This window comes from Hermetia illucens, chromosome 4 (genome assembly GCF_905115235.1).
Source record: "Hermetia illucens chromosome 4, iHerIll2.2.curated.20191125, whole genome shotgun sequence".
NCBI lineage: Eukaryota > Metazoa > Arthropoda > Insecta > Diptera > Stratiomyidae > Hermetia > Hermetia illucens.
The window spans coordinates 3,315,052-3,333,965 of NC_051852.1; the positions used below are offsets into that span (position 1 = coordinate 3,315,052).

The following is an 18,914-nucleotide window of genomic DNA, read 5'->3' on the forward strand; positions in this document are numbered from 1 at the left end:
AGAGAGGAGATCTTCAGTTTAAGCTAAGAAAGTCCGAAGATAAACGAACACCAGTTTAGCGGACAAAGTAGGAGTAAAACTATCAGCAGCAGAGACGACAATAATGGGTTAGACCTACCAAATTTCAAGGAGTGTTGTGTTGGTCAAGAATGAAATGAAATACCCATGATGACAATCTAGGTTTGGAGTAGCCAGGCCATACAGAAGTCATTTTCAGAAGAATCAATGAAATCCTTTTGTTTCATAAGCCCATTCACTGCCAAAGATATTACCTATTGAGTAAAATATATCCTTGATGCACAGTAGATTGTGAGACACTCACTTTCTAAGACCAACGGTTCTCTATTCTCCAGTGATTCACTCCTCTTTTACGAGGGATTTATGTACCTACCAACTTAATAAACCACCAAGAATCTATTGATTAAAATTATTAGCGCTGACTATCCCAAGGTCCAACAAATTCTTTAACCAGATCCTTCCTTTCTTTTCCAGTGGACGATGCTAGCGGACACTACACTTCAGGATTCTTCTACGGTAACAACTATTGGATGGGATCCCTGTCCCTATGTACAAGCATTTATAAGACAGAGAATGACGATGGAAAGGTCCGAGATATTAAACAGAACAACGGATTGCCTTTCTCCCATTTGATCGGCGTAAACAACGCGGTTATTAACCGCCATGAAAACCCACCTTTCATGCCAGGATTCTATGTGATGAAGATTCTAATGAATGAAACGTTATTGGCCCCAAATGTGAGTATGATTGAGACCTTGTCTATTGCTTCAAAGGTTAAAGGAAATCTTCCCAATACAAATTGGGAATAAGACCATATCTTTTGTATCTAAATATGAGTCAGACACCTTAAGACGAAGGATGTTCGCTTCGTAATCACTATAAAAAGACGAATATTCATGCCCACTTCCTTTATCAATTTCAGACCCGAACCGTCCACGTTGGTGTCTGCTTACCGTCAAGATGTTCCCTGAGCGACGTAGAAAAACTTGCCGTTTTCTCGCAAAGTTCCATCCAATCACGCGAAATGAAAATCCTTTCGATCCGATCCCCAACCAACAATGGCTACAATATCTGGACCGACACAACATTCATTATCCTCATGTAGAGTTCAAGGACTCTCGCGTTTTTATCATTTTATTAATCCTTTCCTTTCTACTAGGTTTGTATCATCTTTAGTTTTCGTACTACTCATCATCGGAACAATCTACGACATCATCCTTACACGTCGCTATAAAAAGGTCCTGAATCGCAGCCACAATGACAGCTTGGCTCACAGTGAAACTTCATCAGGAATCGGTTGTACCACGTACGATCTTACAGACGTTGTACCTCATGACCTCAAAAAGGATCTCACTGTGGACATTCAACTGCCGCATAGTATCAACAACAATAACTCAGACGAGCATTTAGCCAGTGAATGCCAAGATCCTGCTCGAGTAGGAATCGTCGCTGAGATCATCCTGTCCTTCTCAGCCATAACGAATTTCAACGCTATCTGTGACCGTAGCGTAGGATCAGATACAATTCCATCAATCCATGGACTTCGAGCGATCTCAATGGCGTGGGTTATCCTTGGTCACACATGCATTGTTGTTTTCAAATACTCTGATAATATGGAGCTGAGGAAAGTTGTGGAGAAGAACTTCCTGTTCCAGGCAATCACGAATGGAGCCTTCAGTGTGGATACGTTCTTCTTCATCAGTGGCTTCCTCGTGTCATTCATCTACTTCAGAACAAATGCTAAGGGAAAGTTGGAGAAATTGTCGAAAGGCGTCAGCGAGGTCACAGCTGGAACTTATCATTTTCTTGGATTGGTTGGCTATCGCTTTGTGAGGTATGGTTAACAGTAATACCGGTCTTAAAACCGGACATCTTCGATTTCATTTTTGAAAACTTGACTCTGACCCTGTATACGAACCTTAAAACAAAACAAGACTAGCTCCATGGAAAGCCATATCGTCCAAAGTTAATGATCCTTGCATTTGATAGTTAATCGGACAAGGTAGTGAAATATCGGGCAAGGTCGTCTAATGCCTCTACCCTGAAGGTCCATAAAAGCAGATTATCTCTATCATTTCGCCCACAAATTGTTGTTTACACGCATGCGGTGGATAGTACAATGTTTGGTGACACATTTTGGCGAGTACCCCGGGGCCACAAAATGGTCACCACCGATTTTAAGCCTAAATACTATACACATGTTAGCTGACCTCCATTGCTCATGAGCTAGCAAAATATAAGATAAGTTTGATGATTTATTGAACCCACAGATTTTGTTTCAGCGCAAAGATGGATTTTAAGTGCCTCAACTTGAAGGGGATACGTAAATAAGATTTAATCGGGCGGATGTAAGGTTGTGCTCTTAATCCATTAGGGGACATATCTAATGCGTTTTTAGTGACACTAGACAAACGAACTTAGATTAACATTTCAGACCCATAGAATCGCAAGCAAAGATTAAAGTACTAAAACAATGCTTGAGATTAACAAATGGGGACATAAGACGAAAATCGATTTCTTTCAATTTATTTTTAGATTAACCGCCCCATACTTATTCGTTCTTGGAGTCGTGGAAGTCACCATGAAGTACCTGGCAACACAATCTGTTTTCGACCCACCCACAATGGACCATGTCAATTGCCCAAAATATTGGTGGAGAAATATTCTGTATATTAACACTCTCTTCCCTGTCGAGGATATGGTAAGCATAAGGATACCTAAATATATTAAATACGACATTGTATTTCCTCTAAATTTTAGTGCATGCTGTGGAGTTGGTACCTTGCAAACGACACCCAATTCTACATCATCGGAGCCATCATCCTCATCGTAGGAGTACGACACCTGAAATTGGCCGCCAGCATTCTGGGAACCTTTATGATCTCATCCTGGGTTACAACTGCATTCATCGCCTTCAGCAACAATCACATGCCCAACACAGATGACCCTCTGGCCCTCTTCGATAAAATATACGACAAACCATGGACTCGATTGGGACCATACTTGATTGGAATGGGTGTTGGCTGGGTCTTGTTCAAAACCAACTGCAAAATCCGAATGACCCGACTGACAGTGGTATTAGGATGGGCATTGTCCACAGGATGTTTGTTGCTGCTGATTTTCGGGCTCTATAACACAACTTTGTCATCCTTCACAGCGGCTGCTTACAGTTCACTAAGTCATTCAGCGTGGGCTCTATCGTTAGCGTGGATTACGATAGCTTGCTCGACAGGATACGGAGGATATGTGAACTCATTATTATCTGCTTCGTGTATATATCCTTTCTCGAGGGTAACATATTGTGCTTATCTGGTGCATCCGATTGTGATCCGAGGGCTAGCATTGAACTCAGATGCGCCATTGCATTTAGGAACGGACTCAATGGTAAGTAGTCTAGAGTAGACGATAGAATAGTAGAGGTAAGCTGAAAAAACTTTTACTCTGCTTGATTCAATGGCTTGAGATTTTTCTCTTTTTTCTTGTGTTTGAGAATTGAGGGATCCTTGGTCCGCATCCACTTGATGTCAGACGGGACCAAATGGGGGGTAACTTACTCTCTCTTTTTTTGGTCCACCGACCCCTCGTTTGGGCTTAACAACCAAACTTCAACCAAAAAAATGACTTTACAGTTTCTTACCAGGGCAGAGGCAACTCGTCAGACGCTACCTCACCTCCGTCCTGCGAGCAGCGTGCTCGAAGCGCTCAAAGCATTGACGGATTCACACTCAATATAATTCGTAGTCATGCCGTGTTGTGTGAATAATATAATAGGGCGATTAACATCTGCGAACCGCTTCGGTTACGCTGCTCTCAGAGCAGAGGTGAGGCAGCGTCTGACGAGTTGCCTCTGCCCTGGTAAGACACCATAAGGCCGTCTTCGCTTTTTACTTTTTGAAATTTCTCGCTCATTTTAGAACCCAGCTCGTACTCATCTTTGGATAATGCAAATGTTCGGTCAAAATCTTGTCAATCATACTCTTACTTAGATCAGGAACTCGTTCACGAAGTCCGCGAACTTCCATACGCCGATATTCAAGGTTTTTTTTCTCCACTTTCGTTCGAAACCAAAGACCGACCAGAACTTTGTTTGCCATGGACATCTATTCCTGCATCCTTGAAGTCTCTGGCCCACTTTACCCTATTTTTGACCACCATACATTGTAGAACATAGATTTCGCACAAGTTATAATAAACGTCAATGGAGATAGCGCTCATGGCACTCAAAAAATGAATCACTACACATAACTCACATCCAGTGAGAACACCGACTATTCGGACAAAATTGAGTTTCGTAGTGAATGCTGATTGGTAGGGATATAGAGAAAGATAACACGTTGACGTTGATGGAGTTCGCGTAAAAGCATTCCAGCCTCATTTGATAAACTTGCTTCGTATCGAACGCTAACACCTTTCGCACTCGGAATCAGGTCCGTCAAAAAAAGGGGTTCGGAGTGTTATGCAAGTTTGGCATCCCTACATAATTTTTACCACGGGTCAGGTTTTACAGACTATAGCCAACCATGAGAGCAGGACTGTATCTCACTAAGGAATAATGGCGACTAGGGACAGCCACGCCTTTGCCCTGAAGCCGGTATACTTGCTTTACATGACCCGAAGACTGGCAAGAGAAATACCTTCTGACAGACAGTCTTGAGCTATCGAGGCGCGGAAGCGGTAGTTTCCAGCCTGGAACCCATGTGACTGTCGAAATAAGAAATCTAGACTGTCTTGTGATCAAAGAAGAGGCGGAAGATACGATCAGAAGGGATTACCTAGATGTGAGCAACTTCAACCTGGGAATTACATCTGTCAACACCAGAGGTAAACATCCCTGAGAAAACATCAAGAAAACGTTTTCATTATGGGCAAATGAAGATCGGGTGGATCATCTACATGGTAAGGCCGAGGGCAATTCCGACCCCCTGCTTCAAGCTTTGGATCTACGGAATGTGCAAAGCGTAGGACAGACGCACTTTGTGTTACAAGTGCGCACAAAGCGAAGATTTGTTGTGTTCTTTGGAAGAATAATGGTTTGTAGAAAAAACGTTTTTCATGTTCTCACGTCCGGGCGGTACCAGGTCTTGAAGGAAGAGTTGCAAAAAGGGAGAGGCCAGGAGTGCTCACGATCTGACGGGACAAATGGTGTGGAAAAGCCGACTTGTTATTCCTGGAGAAAAAATAGCTCATTTGGATTTATTATGCTGGAATGATTTTTTTCAGCGTTTCCTTGAACCTATGCCCGCTTTCAGGAATAAGTTAGGCCATTGGAGGACAAGATTCGAAATACGAAAGGGAGAGTTCCAGCTGGATTAGATCTTAACGAGGTTCCCGGGGCATACAAATGTTCGAGATGGCTGTCAGGACGAGATTTATTGTTTTAAATACCGTCAGCACTTCAAAATTCTAGATGCTCTTTCGGACACTATTCCTTACACGACCTGCAACCGAGTCCTAATGTTCTGATATCCGCCAAATACCTGCCAGGTGGAACGTCGAAAAAATCGAAATTAACAAAATTGCAGAAGCAACGAGACACAAGACGCGGAGACAGTGAAGCCCATGGTGTTTCACGTAGGCACCTGTCGTGAGACTTAATCCTACGGTCCTCTTCAGACACGGATTGATTTTGTGACCACAATCAGAGCCCCGCTGAGACAACCAACAACGGTACCAGTCTATACCAAGTGCATGGCTTAGCATTCATACTGGTGGATGCAAGAATTACCTAAATCTCTGCCGAACTATGGAGTACGGCACCCGTGTTGAAGCGCAACACCACGCCGCGGCTCGAAGGTCTCTTCTCGCTTGAGCATAACCACAACCACCATGAAACTTCCACTAGGGGGGCCAACCGCAAATAACCGAGCTGTCCTCACATACAACAGGAGTTCACCCGAAGTATGTGAGTCCAGGGGCTTTCCCGGTTCCCATGGTACCAGTATACCCCTGGTAAGGTTTCGTGACCAATTTGCCACTTCAGGCGAATCCCCGTGCAGACTCGGGTCTGATCGCCCTGATTAGGCCTTTGGAGCATTCGCCTACTGAATCACGGCCGGCAAACTAAAGTGATTACAGCGTCTCCCGGTGCCACCACTATGGAGGTTCTCCTCGGCCAGTTGGTATTGGTTTGGCCGATATGGTTGCCGCCACCTCTGAGCACCAACACGCGGAGACAAGAGTTTCGACTGCATCATTAATGAACTAAACAATAAGGGCTATTACTGTAGCTTGCTATGCCTCGGCGCCCAAAAGGAGACTCCGCCAGAGATCGATTGTCAGATTTCATCCCCTTCTTAAACTTCTCTCTTTCCTGCTCCCATCTTTCGTCGGTACTCAAAGGACGCCAACATAAGACACCAAGTCAAGACAAATTTGAAGATAAGTGAGACCTATTACGACATAGTACCATAGCACGCTTCTGCACAGTTTCCTTTCAGAATTACATATCTTAGAAAAGGAGCTCTCCTTCCTTTGGAGTTCCCCTTCTGTTGCTATTTTTTTTTCATTAATGGCCTATTTTCTGAATTAGCCTTGGTTACTTTATGCAGACGACCTTAAATTGTTTGCCTCTGCTTCATCTCCGCTGAACTTTCCTCTTTTGCAATCCAACTTAGATACTCACGACGTTGATGCTCGGTGAATACGCTGACACCAAACGACAAAATGGCGTTGCGTTTATTTAATATCATTTTTTAGGTAGGAAGGCCTACGCTACATACAAAGTTCCGGACCAGTGCCGCAAAATCATCCGCGTATCCGACCAGATGCAATTTACCGGGCATTTCGAGTCGTAGCAGAATACGCTCTAAAAGTCCAGACTAAGGATAGATCTATAGGCTGCCCCGATGTGGTACTTATTTTATGCTTTCCTTTCCGGGACTCATTGAGTAGGGGTTCTTTAAATAGTTCATCAACATCCAAAAAAGGTAGCCTGAAGCAATTTTCCAGCACCTTGCACATATTGGAGCACCTCACAGAATTGAATGCCTTCAAGGGGCCCCACTCATTAACAGTGGCGACTGTGTGTCTCAGCCAGTCTCACCGGTTGAAGGACCTCCTCCATCGCCTTGCTCAATAACCATATTGTGTTGGTGAAAAGTACACCCGCATTATGTATTGCGTCACTCAATCTTTCCTCGCTGCATCCAGCATACCGACGGGACGCCCGGGACCCATCTTTCTCTTTGCGCATTAGCACAAACCTCGCTATCTTCCAGTAAAAAGGAAAAACATAGTAAGCCGCGATGATAAGGCTCATTGTTGAGTTCACTAAGGATTTAATCGCAGTTCTCCTACCCGAATCCAGGTCTTGTCACTTATTTACCCCTCCTGAAAAAGCTTCTGAATATTTGCAACGTCGATTTTGTACGTATTCCACCTGGTAGATATTTGACAGGACCCATTTATCATTTCAAAGAAAATATACTGGTTATCACTGACCCTGAAATTTTCCAGTACCCTCCATCATTGAACTGCTGATACTAAGGACCCTGTAACAAAGTTCACATCAGGAATAGTGCCCTCGCAAGCAGGGCATCGGAATGCCGAAGTGCTGTCGATGATATTTAGGATGATACGTTATGTTATGGCGACCACTCCCAAATTCTTTGTGTGACCTGAAAATCTGATAATGTCTTCTCCAACTAGAACGTCTGCCAAGACGCTGAACCTATTTCGAAAAGAGGACATAGATTCATTCGGTGTGAAGTAGACTGTGAAAAAAGTCAGTTCCAGCACTTCCTCAGCCATGGCCCGCACTCGAACAATGTGTTACCCTATCTCCCACCTAAATGGAGATAGTACCCGATATATCGGCTAACCACGTTGGTGAACTTCTATCTCGATGTTGCTGGGGTAACAAGTCACCTCATCGTAAGTAACAAGTAACAAGTCACCTCATTGTCAAGTCGTAATCAGTTGCAATCCTATGCATGTTCGACCGGTTTTCTACAGACCATAGTTCCTGCAAAGAGCATAGTACTTTTCCGACGCACAAGTCTTCACTTTGTGTCCAGTTTCGCTACACTTTTAGCACAACGTGCTTCTGTCTTGACCCTTGCAAACCCTTGCTATGTGCTCGCAGGTTCAGCCCTTAAGGCAGCGGGGTAGAACTATCCTTGGCCTTACCCTGGAGATGACGTGCGGGACCTTTATTTTCCACCGATGAAGAAATTGGCTCGTTATCCTCTCTGGGAAGGAGACAACGGGCAAATGTTCAGAAATGCAACTCCTACTTTAAAGCTGCTTACATTTGCGTAATTTTTTTTAATCGCTTCCACCATCTCTTCTTTGTTCGCAAGATACCCTTGTCCTTGTCCCTTATTTCGAGGGTTCACATGGATACTAGACTGCTTTCCTGGCTAAGTCTTCTCCAGCCAAGTAGACTACATACAGGAATAGCAAATCGAATTTCTAGCAGGCACCGAACATGATTGCGTATATGTGGGATAAGTACAAAGTGACTAAATGGCTGCTTCGTTACGCGTGAGTAAAAATACTATGTAAAGTGTATAGTGTAGTCGATCTATTCGTATACCGACGAGTCGGCATATCAATGGCCTGAAAGAAACTATATGTGATTGTGACCACGGACGCGTGCGATGCTTCTCTTCCACCATACAAAATCAAGCAATGCCCCGGCAGAAGAACCTAATGAATGTAGTCTTCTTGATCCCAACATTTTCTGATTCCCACAGTCCAGAGCTTTCGAGGCACGGGAGTAGTAATTTTCACCCTGGGACCCATGTGACAGTCGAAATCCTTTTGAGTCTGGATGCATCGCAAACTGCAGTGATAAAGCTCAGTTTTGAGGCAATTAACGATTCAGTGGCAGTTCTTCAGGTCTTGCCTGGATGAGCGAATTTTCCAACATCGATTTTCTCGGGGTTCCATCTGGTATGTATTTACTGGACGTCAGAAACTTTGGAACATCCCTTTTGTCACATCGAAAGAAACGTACTGGTAATCATTGACCATGAAATGTTCCAGTAGCCCCCATCGTTGGAACACTGACTCTAAAGACTCCGTAGCAGAAGTCACGTCAGGAATAGAGAGCCAACCAGGGCCCCGGACTCTCTCTCTCTCTCTCTCTTACTCCTCCAACTATGTAGAATTCTGCCACCCATGTTCCGAATCCTATCCTATAGGACACCGAGCCTACTCCGAAAAACAGACATAGATTCGGTTGGTGAGAAGTAAACACTGAAAAAATCACTTACGACACTTCCTTAGCCATGGTCCCCCATTCACAAATTACCGGTATCTCTCAAGGAAAAAACAGCAGCAGTGCCCGATGTATTGGCATACCGCGATGTTAAACTCCTATCTTGGTACTACTCGCTGAGAAGTACTATCTGCCCCATCAAGTCATAAGCAGATTACTTATGTCTGGGTAATCCTCTTTTATAGCTTTCTCCATCTCTTCTTTGTTCGCAAGATAATCCCTGATTTCTAGGATAGAACTGCTGCTTTTGTGGCTAGAATGCTCTAGACTTTCTCGCAAAATCTACTCTTCTTAATAGGCTTAAACCCAAGTTTGACAAATATACCGTCTGTTTGTGTCCCCCGCCGCTCACTGTAGTTGCCCCTTCTCGTTTTTTTTTGGCGCTGGTGTTATCGTCGTAGTTTGCCTCGACTTTGCCTCAGTGGCATCACTGTCGTCGCAACCCAGTTTAAGCTGGTGTTACTATATTTTTTCCTAGTTTTCGACTCTGCTTGATCCACCCCTTCGAATTGTTTCTGCTACGTCATTGGCCGCTGTCACCTCTTGCTTGCTTGCTGAGGGCACTGCGTGCTGCGCAACTAGGGGTTGCACTAACGATTTGTTTTTTCTTTATCTCCTCTTCGGCGGTCTTCCGCGGGTTTCTATAATGTGTAATAAGGTCCAGAAGTTCCTGCATCCCCATTATGCAATTTTTGGCATCCATAGAGATGCTTCACTAGACGATGTTAGCAACTGTCTTTTCCCCGCCGCCATTCTTTAGTAGCCCTTCTTCCACTGTCTTCATTCCATCTGAAAGATGATATCCATCCTCGATAGCGTCTCTCCCTCGTGCCCACGAGAACTATTACCTTCCCTCCCCACCTTCGTTGGAGCTTTCTATCTTGCCTGGTGATCGCGATAGTTTTGCGCCTCTTACTGAAGGATTTATAGTGGATACGCCCATTTTAGTTGTCGAAAGCTGAAAATATGGTGTATTGTCGTAATTGTTGTTGCTGTTGTTGTTTTCATTGAATTATGGATCCCAACTGCAAGTCGCTATCCCCCCCCCCCTAAAAAGCGCAGTCCCCTTGAATGATGCCCGTGACGCAGATCCTCATACTCAAAGGGGAGATCAGGCACTACCAACCATCTCAACGGAGACTGCAATTTGATGGTGGCAATCAACTGGTGTTAATTTGTGGCGAATGGTATTTGATAAACCGAGATTCACAAGTTACGTGCCTTATTTCCTGGCTTTTATGAGGCTGAGACTTTGGCTCTATTGAAGATGGTAATGAAACTTTTACACTAGTTGATTACGCTGAGAATGAGGCTTGATAACATCATACATTCATAATTTTCGTGCCACTTTATGGCTGACTTGAGCGATACGTGCCACTGCTCTACCATTCTATTTGACGCTGGGTGATAAGCTGTCGTTCTCGCACGCTTACTGCCTACTTAATATTGTCTGACCGTTACTGGTGAACCGAACCTCGCGAACCATCGCCTAAATCTGTCGATTGAGGCTAGGTAATATCGGTATCCCTTTTTCCTTTTTCTTCAGCCTTTGTCCCGTTCATAAGCGGGGTCGGCTCGTCGTGATCGGTTTCACCATTTGGCTCTATCGAATGCCTGATCTGGGTGCAATCTCGAGGCTTTCAAATCCCCATCAAGCGTATCAAGCCACCGTTGTTTAGGTCTGCCTTTTGGTCGTTTACCATTGACTTCGATGTTCAGACCAATCTTGGCAAATGAATTCTCGTTACCACGAATTGCGTGACCATACCATCGAAGACGCCTCTATGGTAACTTTTCCACGATCGGTGCAACCCCATAACGATCGCGGATATCCTCATTTCGGATGTGATCTAAACGTATGACGCCACTAGTTCAACGTAGCATCTTCGGCTCCATTACCGCAAGACGCTGTTCATTGTCTTTTATAGTTGGCCAACACTCAAAACCATAGAGAGCGACAGGACGGACAACATTGCGGTAAATTTTCGATTTCATACGTTCGTTGATACGTCGATCACAAAGAACACCAGTTGTGGAACGCCACTTCATCCAGAATGCGTTAGTACGTGAAGCAATTTCATAACGCAGCTCTCCATTGGCTTCGCTACACTTCAGTCCTGACCTTTACGAACCCCTGCTATGTGCCCGTAGACCCAGCAGTCAAAGCAGCGGTTTGGAACTGCCCTTGGCCTTATCCTGGAAATGACATGCGTAATATTTATTTATCCGCGATGAAGAAATTAGCTCGCTGTCCACTCAAGGAAGAGGAGACAACGGAGAAATGTTGACAAATGTAACTCACTCACAGTTTGCTTACATTTGAGTAATCCCTTTTTATGGCTTCCTCCATCTCTTCTTTGTTTGCAAGATAGGTGTCCCTTATTTCGAGGGATCACATGGATACTAGGCTGGAAGAGACTGCGTCTTCCCAAGCTAAGAAGACCACACATAAGAGCAGCAAATCGAGCTTCTAGGCGGCACTGAATGTGACCGCGATTATAAGGGTCACGGATTATATGGTGTGGCCATAAACACTATGTAGAGTGGGTTTTGAGTCTATGGTCGATGTATTGGCATATCGGTGTCTCGATTGTGCCCAGATAAGTTGCTGGTGCTGGCGTCCATGTACTTTTTTTTCACCATGCGAATTCAAGCCATGCGCTGCGAGGCGAACCTCCTAAATGTAGGCTCCTTGACCCCAACGTCTTCTGATTAGGTGTTGTTGTGGTTTCCTGAAAGGACTTCCGCAACTTCCTCGGCTGTTTCGGCTTAGCTTGATGAAAAAGGCCTCTGACTGTGGCTTGTCCCCTATTCACCTCGAGGAATTCTTCTTGCTGCATCATTGGCGGCAGATCTACGCTGTTTCCTCTTCCGGCGGGCTGAAGGCACCGCGTTTTTCGCAACTAGGTGATACACTATCAATTTACTTTTTCTCATTTCATCTTCGGTTGTCTTCCATGAGTTTCGCTGGTGTGCAGTAAGGCGCAGCAGTTCCTCCATTACGCCATTTCCGACATACGCGAAGATGCTGAACCATGGTAATAGGCCTCATTTTCCATAAAACCATCCCGCAACCTTTTCCTTCACTGCCCTTATTTTTCGGGTGAGGTTCATTCTTTCCGGTCAGATGACTTGCATTTCCGCCTGGTTGGCAAGTTTGTCAACTTTTTTTCTAAACAAGGATGTGTCACACAGCTTGCCATCTTTTCTCGTGTCCCTTATTCCGACATCGAGCTCGATGGTGTCACTACTCTTTGAAAGCCAGAACTATTGCTTTCTACGATGGTACCCCCTCTTTTATAATTAGCCCCCTTCTCAATTGGTACGGTGGGGTTTTCTACCTTTTCAGTTGGTGACCGTGGTAGCTTTGCACCCCTTGCTGAAGGATTTATGGTAAAACCTTACCCGCACAAATGTAACTCAAGCGGCAATCTCTGGCCTTAAGGTGTGATCATTGAACCATACAAGCGGACCAACTCTCGGGTAAATTTCAGAGTAACCTGCGTGGGGCAGGAGCCGGCGTGCGTAAGTCCGCTGGAGGTGGAGCCCTAATTATAATAAAATATTAACTCTGTGCAAAACCCGTGTTTTCCGCCTCTGGCTCACCTTATGATTGTATTACGTATGTGCCTCCCTGCCCAACTTTCACCCGTGCATTGTATCTTGTATATACGTCCCCTGTGCTTGCCCTTCTCACCTGTAGGAAGAATTGCCTGGCAGGTTGTCAGAACTCCTTAATGTGAAATTCCCTTCCCTCCCTTTCTTCCTCTGCGAAGACTTTAACCTCCCCATATTCATCTGGAATAGTCATCCTAGCCTTCCTATTCCTTACAATACCCTCTTCCACTCTTCCCTTTTGCGCTCTTCTTTTATGAACACATGTTCTGCCCTGAATTTCAATATCTCAAAAAACTTCTTCCTTTCCATCCTGCCCGAATACGACCTCTCTCTATTTCTAGCATATCCTCCCGACTTGAATTTGAAGCCGAGCTCCCCCGTTCAAACGCCAAAACTGCGCATAAATATGTTAAGTTCAATGCCGCATAGCAAACTTTGACGGTCTCAGCTTAGCCTTAGCGTCAATCTACTGGGATCAAATATTATCTAGCTCAGCATGTGACCAAGCTCTCGGCGCATTTTATAATATCCTGTCCGATCTTCTTTCCTGTTATGTCTTTTCTTCTCCTACTTGTCTTCGTTCTTACCGAACTTGGTTCCCAAGGGAGGTCCTTAATATTATGCATTGCGAAAGAAGTTTCAGGCTTCTAAGAATGATGCCGACCTTACTCAAAGCTATGTTCTCCTCTATGAAGTCGATGATTTAAAAGCACATTAGGGATTCTTGTTAAACGTCGAGGTCGCCCTTGCCCGCGATGACTTAAAACCGTTTTGGTCCCACACTCGTTATTCCCGTAACCACACCCAATCTTTTCTTTCTTCCATCAATTTTGCTAACTCCACAGCCAACTCCCCAGTACAATCCTGCAGCCTTCTCTGTATTTACTTCTCTTTCATGTTTACTCTCTCAACCACTGCGCCATCTACGCCTCTTCTTCTCATCACGCCTTCCTTAGGTGAATTCCTCATTGGTAATCTTGACACGGGACCTGGCCCCGATGGTTTTCCTATTTTCCGTATCGCCTCTCGAGGCGAGGGATATTTTTAAAGTCCCTTTTGTGGAGAGCGACTTCTACTTTCACTCTCCGATTGCGAGACTATGCCTGTCCTAGAACGCTCTAGAGCTTGGATCCTTTAGCTCGATTTCCTTTCTAAGTTTTAAGCCTAAGCTAAGCCATTTACTTGCCCCTTCCTCTGAGGACAATATGCAAATAAGAATGTACTTTCTGTGTAATTTCATTAATTAGATAAACCCTTCATTTTAGTTGCAACAATCGGTGAACGTAGTGTATTGACTCTTCTTCTAAAAATATCGGAAATTACCAGTTGTTTTGTCGTATCATTCTTTTTATTGTAGTCATTGGATTACGTCCCCTCTGTCTTAAATGACCCCGAATTTGTTTTTGAGAGAAAGGAGATCACACGTCCTTATAGGACTTTGTGTCCAGAGCCGAGTTTAGGCGTTAGTCGGGAGTCCATCTCAAGTCAATCTGCAACTTAATTTTTTGTTAAGGATACAGGGAGTCCTGAGTCCGCATCCACTTGATGACGGACCGAACCACTTGGAAAGCAACTTACTTCCTCTCTTGTGGTCCGCGGACCCCTCTTTTTGGGCTAAACACCAAAGTTTTAAAAAAAGTTGATTGACGGTTTCGTCACCAAGTGGACGAGGACTCAGGACTTTCGGTATCCTTAACAAAAAAATACTTCGGCCTAGTTTAGGTCTGAACATACGCCACTTTCAGTCACGCTACTCCCAGGTTAGAGATGAGGCAGCGTCTGATGAGTTGCCTCTGCCCTCGACGAAACCAGTTGTAACAATAGCGATTTCCACGAGGTGTTTCTCTGGTATAGTAAAATACTCTGAATCATCTACCGAACCATACTTTTATGTCATGCCAGCTTACTGTCATTGCCGCTCACGATGGCTCACCACTAGGATGACTGTTGATTATTCGGGGCTACCAACTATGAGTCGTGAGTCGACTTAGTTTGGAAAATTAACAACTATCATTGCCATCCAGAAACTTTGCCATATACACTGTCTTAACCACCAAAAGAGAAGAATCGTCAACAAGTGGCCATGAGTCTTTTCAGATTACAGACCTAATAATCTTCACCGACGGGTCAGTCATAGAGAATGGATCGGGGTGTCCTCGGAGAATCCGATTATAGAACTGACCCGACCCCTCGGAAAAATGACGACCATATTCCAGGCAGAGATATATGCCATTTCATTGGTAGCAGAAGAATGTCTGCGACAAAAATGGAGAGGTCGCACCATTCGAATCTGTTCTGACAGTCGGGCGGCATTATCAGCACTAAATGGCAACGACATGTCAAGCCAGTTGGTGTGCAGTTGTCATCAGGTGCTGCTGAAACTTGGCCGACTGAACGAAACATTCCTGATATGGCTGGCGGGGCACTCCAACATCGCCGATAATGAGGAGGCTGACCGACTGGCTCGCCGAGGGTCTGGATCCACAATGGTGGGGCCAGAACCAGCTCTTGGAATCCGACCATCTACTGTCAAGTCTACTCTGAAGGGTGAAATTGCAAGGATTCACGCAACCGAGTGGAGAAATTTGGACTCTTGCCGGCAAGCAAAAATCCTTGTGAAAGAGCCTAGGGGCACTAGAGTGGCATTTTTGTTGTCCCTTAAGAAGTGGGACATGAAAACCCTAGTTGGGCTTTTGACGGGACACTGCCCCTTAAACTACCATATGGAAAAAATTGGGGTAGTGGTTTCGGCTATATGCAGTCAATGTGAGGAAGAGGAGGAGACGGCCCTGCACTTGTTATGCAGCTGCCCGGTATCCTCAGATCTCAGATGAAGACACCTTGGCAAGATTTTCTTCAATAAAGAATCTGCACACTCTCTGCCTCTGGAGAATGTTCTCAGATTCGCTAAAGCCTGCGAACACCGTAGACGGGAAGCCATTGAATAGGCAACTTACGGGGATAGTACAATGGGCCTAACAATGGCCTGAGTGCTCGGAGCTGCGGCTCCCCCCAGTTAACTAAACTAACTAACTAACTGATCTCTAATCACAAATTATCTTACTAATCAAAAAAGCAGAAATCATTCCTATGAATTCACACACTCCAACGACTAATCACCACTTTTTATATCTTTTTTCAGGTGATAACATTCTTCGGGCTCGTAGTCTGCTCGTACGTTCTATCATTCATCGTGTCCATGTCCTTCGAAGCACCAGTAGTTACGATGCTGAAAATAATGTCACCAAATCGTAAGAAACGATTAGCCTAAGACTGATTTGACTAGGCTAAAGTAATCTATCTAAATTTACATTACGACGTCTACATTTAGATTGTTGATTATTTGTCCGAGCGATACCCAATTGGTCACACTCTAAAGATTCTCTCCTTCGTGTCTTATTCCTTGTAAGCTCTAAGCGTTTTTGTTATCTATTATCAAGTTCAAACGAGACATCGACTTAGCGTTAAGACTCATCCATATATTATTGTCATTATTAATGATTTCTCGTATGTCCTACTCCCTCCTCGTTAGTTCAATAAGATACAAAGCTCCTGAAATTTTCCCAAAAAAAAAAACAGTGAAGACAGTTGCTAAGCCAATTTGAGAGTTGAGAATGAAAATCGGAAAATAGTTTTAAAACTCCTGAATATTGTAAAAGAGCAAAGGGACGACGTTGCAATCTTGTGTTAAATTTAGGCGTTTCCTTCGTCCTTGTTCGCGGCGGACCGAAACGCGAGTGTACTATATAAAATTGAATTAAGGGAGCTTCATTGAGTGATATCTACATTAAAAACACCCTTTCCTACTCATGCTATGTATATTATTTTGTTTTACACATTCTTCCTGATTATTTTATTGTTTCCATTAGCCCCTACTCCTCTGTGAACACATCCGCACATTTTTATCTTATTATTAGTGTATTTAATTCGTTTTATTGATTTTTGCAATCCAATGATGTAAAATATGTTTTTTATAACTAAGTTGAATAGAAATAAAGTGTATTTAGAAAATCAGAGTGTTTTTATCGTAACGAAATGGTTATCGCAAGTACTGTAATACTGCATGGGAAAAAGGATCAATCTGACATCAGGACCCAAGGATCAAGTCGACTCATACCATTCAGTGGTAGCCCTGGATACCCATTAAACAATCGTCTTGTGGTGAACAATTGTAACCGACATCCCAGCGCATACTCTAATACAGAGAATGCTGAACCTGGCAAGAGGTATAAATTGGACCAACCCATATTCAATGGAACAAAATAATGGAACATATACCCCAGGTGGCAGACCAGTTGTCCTAGAAAATCCACCCTCTCAGAAAGTGGGTCCTACGCGCTTTGGGACCCGGATGGACAAAATGCTAAAGAGCAGGCAAATAGAAGAACCGACAGATTCAAATTCTATTGTCATGCATACTAGTCAAGGTTGTCCACAGGGCGAGGTGCTGTTGCCGCTTATGTGGAGTATGATATTGGACGAATTCCTGGACGTGCTTACAAATACTGGAATACAAGCCTAGGGCTACGCGGACGACATTGTTCTAATCTGTAGGGGCAAATATACAGATACCCCACATGATAGAATCCAAACTGGACTAAGGGTTACTAGTGCGTGGTGCAGCAAGGTGGGACTGCGAATCAATCCAGCCAAAACCCCCATAGTACCATTTACTAGGAAATGCAAGCTTGATCACCTAAAGGCCGTAAGGTTACATGGTATGAAGGTGAAACGAGAATCAGAGGTCAAATATATGGAAATTACCCTAGACCAAAAATTACTCTGGAAGACACATGTCGGAACACCACCAGGGCTGTGATGACTTGTAGGTCCATAGCAGGAAAAAAATGGGGTTGCAACCCGAAGATACTACTTTGGACATATACTGCTGTGGCGCGGCAGGATTCGCGGAATTCGAAATTTATTTCGAATGTCGTCATTTTTTTTCGCTTGCTCTCCGCTCTTTTAGCGAGTTTTTTTTTGCTTTGGGGTGCGTCGTTGGTGTCGCTTTATTTTTTCGCTCGTGCGTGCATTTGTGGGTTCGGCCTGCCGTGTCGACTAAATCAGTTTCACCGCGTCTTCGCTTTAACACTCGCGTCGAAAAGAAGTTTTCTTTTTAGTAGTCAAGATGTCGATCGACAACAAAGACGCGGCAGGCCCATCGGACCCGCAAGTGACCGCCCTCGCCGTGCGCGTCCCTCCGTTTTGGCGGCGGAACCCCGAACTGTGGTTCGTGCATTTGGAAGCACAGTTCCAGATGTCCGGGATCACAGCGGACGCGACCCGTTTTAATCACGCGGTGGTCGGCCTGGACGAGGAGTCCATCGTGCTCGTGTCTGACGTAGTGAAATCGGCTTCGTATTCACTGTTCAAGACTGAATTAATCAGGCGCCTGTCAGTAAGTGAGTCAGCAAAACTGGATCACTTACTGGCAGGCCTAACGCTGGGAGTCCGATCTCCGGACTCCCAGCCAATTGCTGCGCGAAATGAAGCAATTAGGTGGGAGTAAAATCGACGACGAGCTGATGAAGTCCCTTTGGCTGCGTCGACTCCCGAAAGGCACCCAGGCGGTCCTCGCGTGTGTCTCAGGTTCCTTGGAGGCACTGGCAGCTGCGGCCGACAAAGTGCACGAGGTGCACGTACGCCCGACCATAGCGGCCGTTAACAGCCATCGGACGAGGTTGTCGACTTAAGGCGCGAAATAGCCGCCTTAACAGCCAGTGTGGCTGAGATGCGGGCGACGCTGGACGCTCAGCGTTCGGGCGCCAGATCACGAGCTCACTCGCGGTCTGCCACCCGAATAGGGCGATCAGGTAGCAGGGCGTCAGGACAGTCCACGGACCGAGGGATTTGCTGGTACCACCGCAGATTCGGCGATAAAGCCACCAAGTGTACAATCCCTTGTAAATTCACGCCTGCCGCAAAAAACTAGGTCCGCGGGGGGTCCTGGCGACGGCCAACCAGAACGCAGCGCCACGTCGCCTAACAATTTACGACCCTCTCAGTAGGCGCAACTACCTCATTGATACTGGTGCGGAGGTTTCGGTTCTTCCCG

The 18,914-nt window shown here is 44.9% G+C and overlaps 1 protein-coding gene across 1 annotated transcript in view; it reads left to right on the forward strand.

Moving 5' to 3' along the window:
* LOC119655458 (nose resistant to fluoxetine protein 6-like) overlaps positions 1–16,864 on the forward strand; it is a 111,214-nt gene extending 94,350 nt beyond the window's left edge. Inside the window, exons 2-7 of the mRNA XM_038061359.1 lie at positions 493–755; positions 941–1,119; positions 1,178–1,852; positions 2,554–2,719; positions 2,779–3,402; positions 16,002–16,864. Of these exons, the coding sequence (XP_037917287.1) occupies positions 493–755; positions 941–1,119; positions 1,178–1,852; positions 2,554–2,719; positions 2,779–3,402; positions 16,002–16,130 (2,036 nt within the window). The 3' untranslated portion in view covers positions 16,131–16,864. The remainder of the gene's footprint in view (positions 1–492; positions 756–940; positions 1,120–1,177; positions 1,853–2,553; positions 2,720–2,778; positions 3,403–16,001) is intronic.
* The last annotated feature ends 2,050 nt before the right edge of the window (positions 16,865–18,914 follow it).